The following is a 13,287-nucleotide window of genomic DNA, read 5'->3' as shown; positions in this document are numbered from 1 at the left end:
AAATTAGGTTTGTGTTTTACAAATCTAACAAAACAGTTTCCATTTCGAAGTGCCACTGAAAATTCACACTTTTAAAAGTAGATTTCTATTTTCCTGAATACAGAGAAAAAAATGTGTAAAACTTGTACCCAGTCATGAGTCGGAACCGCAGGTGGTGAGTAAAACTGCTTAAAATGTCTGTTTTGATGGCAATAGACGCCTAAGTGCATATAACGTAAACAACACGAACGTAGTGAATTCATAAATTCATTATTCATCATTCACTACGCTATATTCATTATAGTGATTCAAAAGTTATCCAGGAATAATGCGATGGTGTATTGTGTGTTTAAATACATTTGTTTAGCTGACCATCGATAGCTTGCAGATGATCGCTACGCAAAAGCTGCGCGTGCTCGTCACTCTTTAACTCCGCTCATACGACACGCCTCCAGGCGCTCGGCTGTTTTCGGAAAGACTCGGTACAGCGTATGTATCTTTTATAGATATGATAAAACTAAAGACTTTTCGGAGATATGAAGGATAGGTACTCAAGATTAACATGAGATTGGCAGAAACTGTGTGTGATACCCCCCTTTAAGGTAAGTATTTGTACTCTAAGGTACCAATATGCACCTTTTAGGGGTTAAAAAAAAAAAAAGTACATAGATGTCCTTTTAAGGGTACTGCATAGTGAACAAACTGTCATAAACCTAAAGGCACATTTTTTACACATTTTTTTCTCTGTGTAAAGAAAATGTAATTTTTTTTTTTTTGTTGAAGTTTTTGTTTTTAATCATATTTTTTTGATGAAAATATCTTTAACTAAATATTCCATTCGACGAAAAAGTTCAAATCTGACTAGCGCGTAACTTTTGCTCATTTTCGCACGAGGTAAGTTGTAATATTACGTTACGTTATATACAGTATCTGATTAAGCTCATACAACGATGTGTTTTGGTTAATTAATTAACCAGGAAGTTTACCGATGTTTCCAACAGATAAATCGAAACTTGGTAGATTTTCTTGCGATATCTTCTTCAGAAACATTGCTAGCGCGTATTGTTAGCATATTGTTTTTTTTTCTCCCGTCATATTTTCGCCAACAGTGTTTTAATTTTATAGCAGTTTGTTCAAATTACAAACCTTAAATGGTTAGTTCAGTCAAAAATGAAAATTCTGTCATTATTTACTCACCCTCATGTCGCTCCAAACCTGTATGACTTACTTTCTTCTGTGGAACATAGATTTAGAAAAATGTTTCAGTGTCCTTTTCCTACATACAATGTAGAAAGTCAGTGGGCTCAGATGTTGTTTGGACCTCCATGTTTTCCAAAATATCTTATTTTGTTTTGTAAAGTAAAAAGATGGTCGCATCGCAAGTTTAGGATGGCATGAGGGCGAGTAAAATAAATAATGAGATTTTCATTTTAGGGTAGTGACCTTTAAGTATGAGCAACAGCCAATAAACACCACAAATGTGACCCTGGACCACAAAAGCAGTCATAAGGGTATTTTTTTTTTTAAAATTGAGATTTATAAATCATCTGAAAGCTGAATAAAATAAGCTTTTCATTGATGTATTGTTTGTTAGGATAGGACATTTGGCCGAGATACAACTATTTGAATATCTGGAATCTGAGGGTGCAAAAAAAATAAAAAAATAAAAAAATAAATCGCCTTTAAATTTGTCCAAATGAAGTCCTTAGCAATGCATATCCACTCACAAAAATAATTTGATATATTTACAGTATGAAATTTACAGAATATCTTCATGGAACATGATCTTTACTTAATATCCTTATGATTTTTGGCATAAAAGAAAAATGGATAATTTTGACCCATACAATGTATTGTTGGCTATTGCTACAAATATACCCGTGCGACTTATGACTGGTTTTGTGGTCCAGGGTCACAAATAAGCACACATTTAATTAAAACCCAAACCCCATGAACAAACAACGAGGCACATAGATCTAAATAAAAATCATTTATTTTCATTAATATAGTAATCAATCTACCTAGAGCAAAGAAATAAAGGTCCACCATGCCACTTTATTACTACAGTATGTGGAGGCTGCGCCAAGGTCTGAATACTGAACAGACAGACACACAGACCAATAAGGAGAGAGGGGGCGGGGTTCATTCTGGTCTTCATTCTCCATGCCTAGTTTAAGGTGGGAGGGGCCAGTGTACTTGGGGGTGGAGTCGAGGATATATTCCTTTCATCTAAAACTTGGGAGGGAAAGCTTTGAAATCTTCAAGCTAGAGGAACAGATCTGTTATAGAGGGGGCAGACCAACCTTGACGGACACGGAAAGTTGAAATGTCTGTGTCAGTGTGTGTATACGAGTGTGCATGTATGTGTGTCTGAGAGACGAGGTGTAACAGGTGCTGCTTAGATCCAACTTTCACTGTACACTTGAAGAGGTTTCAGACACAAGGGATAAAAAATTGAGGTAACAAACGCCTTTTCCGGTTCCTGAAAAACAACAACAAAAAGGGCACATTTCAATTTCAGACACTATTAAATGCTACTCAATTGCAAAAAACAGAATTGTGGGTTATTTCACTTGATATTGAAATTCATGATTTTCATGATATTCATTTCTAGAGATGCACTGATGTTAAAATTCTGGTCGATACTAATAAGCCGATACTTGTTCATGTATAGACCGATAACCGATAATTGATTTTAAAATTCGGAACTATTTTTTATAACTAAATTACAAATAAATAACAAAAAATACAACAATTTTTAATGTTACAAGTAAATTTAGGCATCACAACATTGTAAAAATAATTTTCGCTAATTGAAATAAAACAAAATATAAATATTAGATAAAAAAAAATTAACTTAAACTTAGAAATATTGCTTGGCAACTAACAGAAATTAAGTTGTTCAAGATGAAGTACTAAAATTACTAAAACTGAAATAAAATAAATTAACGCTAATAGAAAAAAATATTAAAAATGACAAAAGCACAAAAAAAGTTCTAAAACTTAAACCAAAATAAAATATAAAAATAAAATGAATACTATAATAACTTACACTGTGATGTACAGTATGAAAATAGATATTTATTTTGAGAGTTGCTAAAGATTACATTTATCAGTATTATTAAATTATTAGTGTTTTTAAATACAATTGTAATAATAAGCATGTACAATTAAATATTGATTAGACTGATAAAATAAAGCTCTAATATCGGCTGATAACCAATAAGGTTTCGATATTTTTTAGAGAATATTTAATGATCAGAATTCACATTAAAATTATTGTTTATATGCACATCCCAAAAAAATGAAAATATGTTATAATTAAGAAGAAATATTTGAATATACACTGATAAAATATTGACACCTGCTCTCATCGGGGTGTGTTGGTTCCACTTGACACTATGGTGCCATCTGTATTAGTGTGAGACTGCTCCTTCAACACTGGATCTGAAGACACACAAAAACGTGTATGTCTCGGGAATTTTAGACTCTTTGTTGTGTCAATTATAAGTTGCCAGCAGTGAGGTAAGCTAACTCACAGAAATAAGGGTGCTCCATGGCCTCGGTGGCAGTCAGTCTCTGCTGATGGTCGTAGCGTAGCAGCTTGTCGAGAAGGTCCAGAGCCTCTGGGCTGACCAAATGCTGGTTCTCCGTCTGCACAAACTGTTCCCAGCGCTTCCGTGTCTGCCTGTAGGATACGGCAAGAGAGATTCAATAACTGACATACATAGTATTGCATCATCCATGTACTGACCACTCAAGCTCAGTCAGATGTCATTAATGATTAGGGTTAATTTAAAGAAAATCGATTCCAATTCGGCCAATGTGGCCAATTCCAAATCGGATACTTGTAATAAATTTTTTTTTGATTCCTCTTATCGAATTCTGTGTGGGCATTTTAATATGATTTCAAACCATTTTCAAGCACAAGATGACGTGAAAGAACTGTTTTCTTTGCGCACATATCCAAAGCGCGCGCACATATTAAGCCGCCTCTCATAAAGTTTGCGATACTGAATTGAGTTCTTGTACGCATCTTCTTGCACTTGAACGCACAAATACACACAAAATTAGAGAAAAAAAACGCATGTGTGTCAGTATATTGAATCCTGCATGAGGTCTTAAAGTGACAGCAGCCTAATAAATCAGCAGCAGTGTATGTCATTAACTTTAATCAAAGAACAAAAAACAAAACAAAATATATAAAAAAAGAGTTTAAAAATTAAATTTAGGTTTCTGAAATGCCTCCATGACACCCTCAGCTGGTACTCACTGGCCGAGCAGGTCTTTGAATCGTGGATCCAGTTCAATGTGGTATTTGCGCAGGTAGCCAAACAACTCATCTGTTCCGAGAACTTTTGCAATCCGCACCAACTGGAGAACGAGGAAGTCGAATGAAATCATGGTCACATGCTTAGGACAAAGTGTTTAGCTAATAGTGAATACATAATATTAATTAATTTGAAATATATTTATAAAAATGAATAATCAAACTCTTTTCTAATCACCTGATCGTAGTTGTCTTGGCCGTGAAAGAAGGGCTCTTTCTGAAAGATCATACTGGCCAGCATGCAGCCCAGACTCCACATGTCCAGACTGTAATCATACATCTGTTTACACAATATTAGACACATTAAACCCAATAACCACACACAACCTAAAAAGAAAACAGCAAAATGTGACAAAAACCTTTATTGAATATTATTCAATTGTGTTAGCATTTATCTGATCATAAAAATTACCAAGTACATGCAATAAGGCATAGGTTTAATATATCATATAACATGTGTTACATTTAAGGATATTTGATTGAGCTATGCTATAAATACCACCATTTTTGGTTATTTCATGCTAATCAGATTGTTAGCGACAGTTTTTTATTGCTCTTTCATGTGGTAACAGTGACAAGAAGATTTCTGATCTAAAGATAAGGCAAAAAGTTGAAAGACTTTTAACATAACCAGTGGAGTTTTGTAATTTCTCAGTGGATCGAGATACTTTTCTTGGTATCTGCAACTGGATGAACTAGTTACTAACAAAAATCTGAGGAATGTTACGTTACACAAGAGAAGTGTTCGTGCTGTCATAAATTCAAGGACGCTTTAAACGTAACTCAATGTTTTTAATACAGATTTATATTTAATATAATTATTCTGTGTGATTCATAAAGTGCATTATACCTGATAGTCCACCAAGAGTTCTGGACCCTTGAAATAGCGTGAAGCCACTCTGACATTGTACTCCTGTGCAGGGTGGTAGAACTCAGCAAGACCCCAGTCTATCAACCTCAGCTGCATCAAACACACACAAACATGATGCTGCAACACAACATCTGATATACCACCCTGTTTTTCCCAAAAGAAACTGGTACCCTGATGCCCTCTGCTGGTGTATAAGGTCAATAACTACATGACGGAGGGAATATTACCTCTTTTCTTTCTCTGAAAGTCTCTATGAATTGTATTCTGAATGTCTTAAATGTAGTTCAGGATGAAGAATTAACAATAACTGCATCATTACCTTCCTTAACTGGTGATCGATCATAACATTGTGGGGTTTGACATCGCGGTGCATGATCCCCATACTGTGGCAGTAGTCCAGAGCCTGCCCGTAAAAATAAAATAAACAAACCTTAGCAATTCGCAGAGGCCTCCAAAACAAACCGCCGAAGCACAAGCTTGCTTACCTTTAGTAGTTCATACATGTAAAAACGTATATCATAATCTGTTAACTTTTGATACAGTTCCTAAACAGAAAGGAAACAAAATGTAGTATTAGATGTAATGTAATGTATTAGATTTGAAGTGCAGGGTTTAAATTGAAATGCAACTTTGATACTTAAAATAAGCTCTTAAATCATTTTAATTATTACACAGTTCCTTGAATTTTGATTAGCCAGTCGGCATTCAATTAAATGTAGGAGACTATTTATCTGTCTATCTGCCAATTAGTTATTCAGTACCATAAATAGACAGAAAGACATGATAGATAGATAGATAGATAAACACACAGACAGACAGATAGACAGACAGACAGACAGACAGACTAGATAGATAGATAGATAGGCAAATGGATAGATAGATAGACAGACAGACAGACAGACAGGCAAACGATAGACAGACAGAGACACAGACAGACAGACAGACAGGCAAACGGATAGATAGACAGACAGACAGACAGACAGATAGATAGGCAAATGGATAGATAGATAGATAGACAGACAGACAGACAGGAGACATATGGATAGAAAGACAGGCAAACATAGACAGATGGATAGATAGACAGACTGACAAACAGATAAATAGATAGATAGATAGACAGACAGACAAACAAACAAACAGGTAGTCAGACAGACAGACGTGTAGGTAGGTAGAGACATAGACAGCAAGACAGACAGACAGGCAGATATACAAACAGATAGATAGACAAACAGACAGACATACAGATAGATTGACAGACAGACAGATAGATAGATAGACAGATAGATAGATAGATGAACAGATAGACAGACATATACATAGACAAACAAACAGGTAGTCAGACAGACAGACAGGTAGGTAGGTAGGTAGGTAGAGAGATAGACAGAAAGACAGACAGACAGGCAGATATACAGATGATAGACAGACAGACAGACAGACAGACAGATAGATAGATAGATAGATAGATAGATAGATAGATAGACGGACAAACAGACAAACAGTCAGACATATAGATAGACATATAGACAGAAATATAGATGGACAAACAAACAAACAGACAGACAGACAGACAGGTAGGTAGAGAGATAGATAGATAGATAAATGGATAGACAAACAGAGACATAGATAGAACAATAGATAGATAGATAGATAGATAGATAGACAGACACAAACAGACAGACAGACAGACATATAGACAGAAATATAGATGGACAAACTGACAAACAGATAGACAGACAGACAGACAGACAGGTAGGTAGGTAGAGAGATAGACAGAAAGACAGACAGATAGACAGACAGGCAGATATACAGACAGATAGATAGATGGATAGACAAACAGAGACATGTAGATAGATAGAACGATAGATAGACAGATAGATAGATAGATAGATAGACGGACAGACAAACAGACAGTTAGACAAACAGTCAGACATATAGATAGACATATAGACAGAAATATAGATGGACAAACAAACAGACAAACAGACAGACAGACAGATAGATAAATAGATAGACAGATAAACAGATAGACAGACAGAAATATACATAGATAAACAGGTAGTCAGACAGTCAGACAGACAGACAGACAGACAGACAGACAGATAGATAGATAGATAGATAGATAGGTAGATAGGTAGATAGGAAAGACGGACAGTTAGACAAACAGACAAACAGTCAGACATATAGATAGACATATAGACAGAAATATAGATGGACAAACAAACAGATAAACAAACAGACAGACAGACAGACAGATAGATAGATAGGAAAGACGGACAGTTAGACAAACAGACAAACAGTCAGACATATAGACATATAGACAGAAATATAGATGGACAAACAGACAGATAGATAGATAGATAGATAGATAATCTTAAGAATATACCTTAAAATCTGTGTTATTGATGCATTCAAAGACAAGCGCAGGTGTTCGAGACTGCAGAAAGATTGGGGAGAAACCAAGAGAAATAGACAGAAAAAGAGAGATGAACAATTAGGAAAAGGAAGTCCTTCAAATAAAGAAGTCCATAAATCAACAATAGTAAGCATTAACAGACACCATCAAGCATTCATTGTGATCGCAATCAAGAGTAAAATAGAAGCACAAAGAGTACAAAAGGACCATGACTGGCTGCAAGTCTTTATTCTGATGTAAAATCAAATTTGATATTTCAATAATCATCACTATGCTTCTCAGTAATTTTTGTATGATCTCATTTGTGTCCAGATAATCCTCTAGAAACACCAGAATTTTTTTTTTTTTTATATATATATATATAAAGTAATTTCACTGACAATTTTGAGACAGGGAAACTTCCTACAACCAATTCCGGCCTAAAACCAAATTCACTCCTGTAAGCTAGAAAAAGCAATTTGTCTCAAATGTGGTCTGCCCACAGTCTTCTGAGAGAGAAAATCAAAGTCCTCCAGGGACAAACTGAACCCTGATTTGACAATTATCACCAATGGAAGAGGAGAGAGATGGAGAACGTACCACAGGGTCCTTTACTGTGTCCATTAGCTGAATGATGTTGGTTCCCCCTCGTAGGTTCTCCAGGATCTTGATCTCCCTCTTGATCTTCTTTTTCTTAACAGGCTGTTTTGGAAAACAATGATATAACAATATACAAACTTACTCAACATTAAAGGCCAAAGCCTTTATCTTATGTCAAAACAGTGACACAAAATTTACTATTGCTAGTGAGAATAATAAGGGGAGGGGCATTCTCATTCTATATAGCATTTAATTGGACAAAACATTGGGCACGCCCAAGAGTGCAAGATGAGTCACCAATATTTTTTGAGTGGTTTAGTCCAAATTTTCTGAAGAGACACGATCGCTTTGTATGATGAACAGATTGAATTTAGGGTTTTATTCATGTATAAACATTCATCAACTCACACATCAGTTGTGGTAAACAGAAGCTCAAGCATGTTTGCTTGATGTGCGAGAACCAATGAGGTTCATTCACATTTGAGCTTCCGCAAAAACCAAGGAGGTTTGGCAGAAAATTTGGACCTTCATATGGATTAGTTTTATGATCTCTTTATGAACTTTTTGAAGCTATAAAGTGGTAGTAGCGTGGACTGTCATTGGAGGGACAGAAATCTCAGATTTCATTAAAAAGATCTTCATTTGTGTTCCCAAGAGGAACGAAAGTCTTACGGGTTTGAACGACATGAGTAAATGATGACAGAATTTTCATTTTTGGGTGAACTAAAACAGAAAAAAACTAAATATGCAACTATGTACACTGAAATTTCTTCAAGCTAAATCATATTAGACAAATGATCAGATATTCTGGAGAAAAACTACATTAAATTTACCTCAGAGAAACCACAAAATTTCAGCTAAAAACAGGTAGTTGCCAAAGGTCACATTGATTATGCTTACAAACTCTCACCTTGAGGATTTTGACCACAACCTTCTCATTATTGTTGATGTTGATGGCCTCGAAGACCTCACTGTATTTGCCCCTCCCGAGCTTCCGTACCAGCTGGTAATCCTCCTGGTTACTGCAGGTGGTACACAGAGTCACATGCCAGTCAGATAGAGAATCTACACCAGAAACCAACATCTCCAGCCCAGAATGCAAACACACGGCTTCTGTGAGCATGAAGAGGGCTGAAACACAGTCAACCATCTGTGAAAATGACCAAGCCCATCATTTCCACTGTCAGCTGAGGGCTGACTGACGTCTCTACCGAGGGACAGAGCCAAAGAAGACATTTTAAGCAATGGTCTGCTGTCTATACTAATGAGGCAAATGCCACTATTCTTACAGAGCTTTGTACATGCAGGATCATATTTTTTTTTTATCTGTTTAGCAAATCAAAATGGCTTAACTTTAAGAAATATGTTACAATAAATACAGTTGGGTATATATGCATTAAAATCTAGTTTCTTTTTTTAATAAATCAGCTGCATCGAACAGTTTAATTTTAGTATTTTTATTAGCTATATTAATATTCTGAATTAGCTTTTATTTTAGATTTTGTTTTCATTTGAATATCAGTTTAAATTTTAGTCATTTTGTCATTCGTTTTTTTTTTTTTTTTTTTTAACTTCGATTTCGATTTAATTCATTTTTCTTTTAGTTTTAGTAATTTTAGTTAGGGGTCAACCGATATGTGCTGTTCAGGGCCGATATCGATTATTACAGATCAAGTAGACTGATAACCGATATTTTGAACCAATTTTATATATATATATATATATATATATATGTGATCTTAATATATAATCTTATATATCTTATTAATGTCAAAATTAAGAATGAGGGCTCTGACAAAAACTTACTTTAAATGGTTTTAAACATATCTTTAATTCTGAGAACTGTTAATAATAACATTAATATTAATAATAATAATGATAATAATAACAACATTAAAAGTGCAGGGAGCACCCAGCAGCATTCTGTAAAAATTTTGTAAAGCTTAAAGATGTACACAACAACAAACAACAAATGAGTTCAAATAGCGATAGCCAAATAGCATATCATTTCAAAATTAAATCATTTTATTTGCAAATCGGTTTTGAAAATGACCGTTAACCATAAAAATGCTTAATATCGGCGCCGATAATCGGACAGGAGGATAATCGGTTGACCCCTAATTTTAGTACATCAACTTAGTGTAACAGATGTAGGCTAGTGAGTAAACCTCATTCCCCTGAATTCAAGAGGTGCTCTAGTGACTGATACTAGAGACTGTGGTGTTTAGCCCTTGTTAGAGGGCCCGACTCCCATGCCGGCGTACCTGGGTTCGAGTCCTGCTTAGAGCGGGCGGATCGAACAGGAGGGGTTACATTAGCTCCTAAGGCAAAATTTCAAATTTTTGTCTAAGGTTTTTAATTAAATCTAATTCATATTTTATTTCAACTTTACTTCAATTAACAAAAAAAAAAATCGTTTAAGTTAACAATAACAACACTAACATCCAAATGACTAACCAATGCCATACAAAATAGACACTTAGCCACATAAAGTTAGAAGCAGGCATCTAAACATTATCACCCACAAAAGTCTACTTGACTGGTTTAAAGGAATAGTTCGGTCAAAAATGCAATCAAATTTTATTGTTATTTTTCTATCTGTGGAATTCAAATGGAACATGTTTGATAAATTTTTTATGCAGCTTTTTGTTTCATGCAACAGTTTATTATTATCAAAAAGAATAAAAACACCATAAAAAACTTAAGTCTTAAATGTAATTTTCCATTCTGCATATTCGAACTGGGATATTGCATTTAATAATGACTTAATTTTTGACTCTTTAAACAAAAATATAGAATATAGACTTATATCAAGCAGGAGAGCCAATAAGCCATTTTTATTGTGCTTTCATGTTGTTGTTTTTTTTTTTTTTTTTCGTTTTTGTGGAAAAAGAGCTGCATGAAGATTGATAAAGAATAATCTCCTTTTGTGTTCTACAGAAAAGAATAACAAAAAATAATAAATAATGACAGCACATTAATCGAGCTTGTAATTATATACGTGCACAGTGCAAAACAGAAACACATTAACTGCTCCAGAGGAATCTAACCATTAAAACCACTAAATGTTCTATTAGTGCGCTGGTTTAGAATGGTAATTACTGGATGTGGACTGCACACTTGAGGGAATCGGTGCATTTGCATAAAATCTGTGGATGCTGACGAGGACACACACTGCTCTCTAACGCTGCATCTGTAAATCCGTTCATGTCATCCTCTCATCACCAGCTCTCAAACAGGGGCTGCTCGATCACACAGATTGATGACTTTCCCAGCACGATCGATACCGAGCCTACAATGAACCACTGCGCAAAGAAAACCAGCAGATACATGCACAAAATTATGCACGAAACCTGTGTAAACGCGCCTAGGTAGGCAACGTCAACATCAGATGATGATGCACTTTTATAGCTTTAAATGTCTCACCTCCAGGTGGGCACATGGGCCTCATAGTCCCAATATTCCCTGCTCTTCAAAGTGTTGACATCGGCATACACCCGAGATTTACTACCGGCCACTGGGCCGGGCATGGCGCGCGACGGGGCTCAGGGTGTAGGAGAAATCTGATCGCCAAATCCAATCCAAAACACACACACACGGAGGACTACTGATCAGATGTAGACCAGCCCGGGGGGGTCTGATGGTATCCGGTTCGGGCGTGTAATATCTGATATCAGCGGCGTGAAAGATGGAGCGCGGTGGCCGCTGAGCAGCACTCGTTCCCCGGCTTTTCAGCGGCGTTAAGACCGCCTGGAGATCCGAGGGTGAAAAAGAATAGCGGATAGTCTGTGAAATGCTCTGGAAGTGCTAATATCGCACACAAAGATGCGAATATGAAGGTCTATTTTGGATCTGTATGCGTGAAGTTTTGTGAAAAGTTATTTGGTTTAAAAATAGACTTTGAGTCTTAGGCGGGGGGGTTTGTTTAAATCTAATTATTGTGGGTTAAACCCCCCCACCACCCCAAAGGGGCCTCAAATCCCTAGATCCAAAGCATAAAGATCCAAGAAGAAAAGCCAGGATGTGTGTTCTCTCAGTCTTCAATCTGAAGCAATGGATGTTGGAAAATACAATCCACCGAAACTGAGTAGAATATATCTAATCAGTTCATTAGCTTTAGGATATTGACTGGTTAGAAAAAGAGGGAGAGAGAGAGAGAGAGAGAGAGGCGGTGGACTACAGATCGATGTTCTACTCGACCCCCGTGAAAAACCGCGTCACCGTGACGTCGCTTGCGTAAAGTCGTTGTGCAAGAATCGCGAAAACCGCTTATAATCCCGTGCAGCCTTCTGCTTGTGATGGGGGTTCGGGTTTTCCGGACCAATCCCCCTGTGCTGCTGCAGGAAAAACGGACTGGAACGGTTTGACCCGGAAGCGCAAGATAGCTTTATCAATTAGCATTGAAAATCCGGAAGTACAAGTTGTCATGGCCATAGATATATCCATAAGTAGATACCGCATGCGTCAGCTCCAAACTCGACGCGTCCGCCATCTTAGAACGGTCAAAATGACGCTGTTCATCACACACTAACAAATCAATAAAAATGCACAGTATTGTGCAGCATATCGTTATAAAAACCGCCGAGCTATAAATTCGAAATGGGATAAGCTGTGGTGAGCATTGTGTTGGTTTGTGTTTTTATAACAAAATATGTAATATCCATATGCAGAATTATGCAACATAATGCTAAACTAAATCCTATGAAAATCACCTGCTAATATCTACGGAGCCCCGCACATGACATGCAAGAAAAAAAATTAAATCGTGCAAACGATTTACTAATTCGTTCCCTCGATTTACTAAATCGTGCGCACGATTTACTAATTCGTTCCCTCGATTTACTAAATCGTGCGCACGATTTACTATTTCGTTCCCTCAATTTATAAATCATGCGCATGATTTATAAATCGAGGGAATGAAATAGTAAATCGTGCGCACGTTTTAGTAAATCGAGGGAACGAATTAATAAATCGTGCGCATGATTTAACCTACTATTTTTTTCCTACATGTCATGTCCAGGGCTCCGTAAATATCTATTAGCGCATGTGAATAACTACGGTTGTACACGCACAGTCAACTGCTCTCGAGTGTTTACGGACCGGGTTTGACCGTTC

General features: G+C 36.3%; 1 protein-coding gene across 3 annotated transcripts; it reads right to left on the bottom strand.

The window, feature by feature from the left end:
• Positions 1–1,954: 1,954 nt before the first annotated feature.
• csnk2a2b (casein kinase 2, alpha prime polypeptide b) lies at positions 1,955–12,558 on the bottom strand. 3 transcript variants are annotated; one of them, XM_051884493.1, is made up of 13 exons: positions 11,599–12,557; positions 11,275–11,477; positions 9,083–9,194; positions 8,173–8,274; positions 7,564–7,614; positions 5,666–5,725; positions 5,500–5,583; positions 5,160–5,270; positions 4,488–4,589; positions 4,253–4,353; positions 3,519–3,667; positions 3,344–3,426; positions 1,955–2,461 (listed from the first exon to the last, which is right to left on the bottom strand). In XM_051884493.1, the coding sequence occupies exons 2-12, from the start codon at positions 11,379–11,381 to the stop codon at positions 3,350–3,352; spliced, it is 1,056 nt and encodes a 351-aa protein (XP_051740453.1). In that variant the 5' UTR covers positions 11,382–11,477; positions 11,599–12,557; the 3' UTR covers positions 1,955–2,461; positions 3,344–3,349. The 3 variants fall into 3 exon arrangements, with proteins under 3 accessions (XP_051740453.1, XP_051740455.1, XP_051740454.1); XM_051884495.1 differs by lacking the exon at positions 7,564–7,614 and having other exon boundaries at positions 11,599–12,558; XM_051884494.1 differs by lacking the exon at positions 11,275–11,477 and having other exon boundaries at positions 11,599–12,556.
• Positions 12,559–13,287: the final 729 nt, after the last annotated feature.

The sequence above is a fragment of the Ctenopharyngodon idella genome, chromosome 24 (assembly GCF_019924925.1).
Source record: "Ctenopharyngodon idella isolate HZGC_01 chromosome 24, HZGC01, whole genome shotgun sequence".
NCBI classification, from domain to species: domain Eukaryota; kingdom Metazoa; phylum Chordata; class Actinopteri; order Cypriniformes; family Xenocyprididae; genus Ctenopharyngodon; species Ctenopharyngodon idella.
Note: the sequence above shows the minus strand (reverse complement) of the source record. Positions and strands in the feature narration are given on the sequence as shown.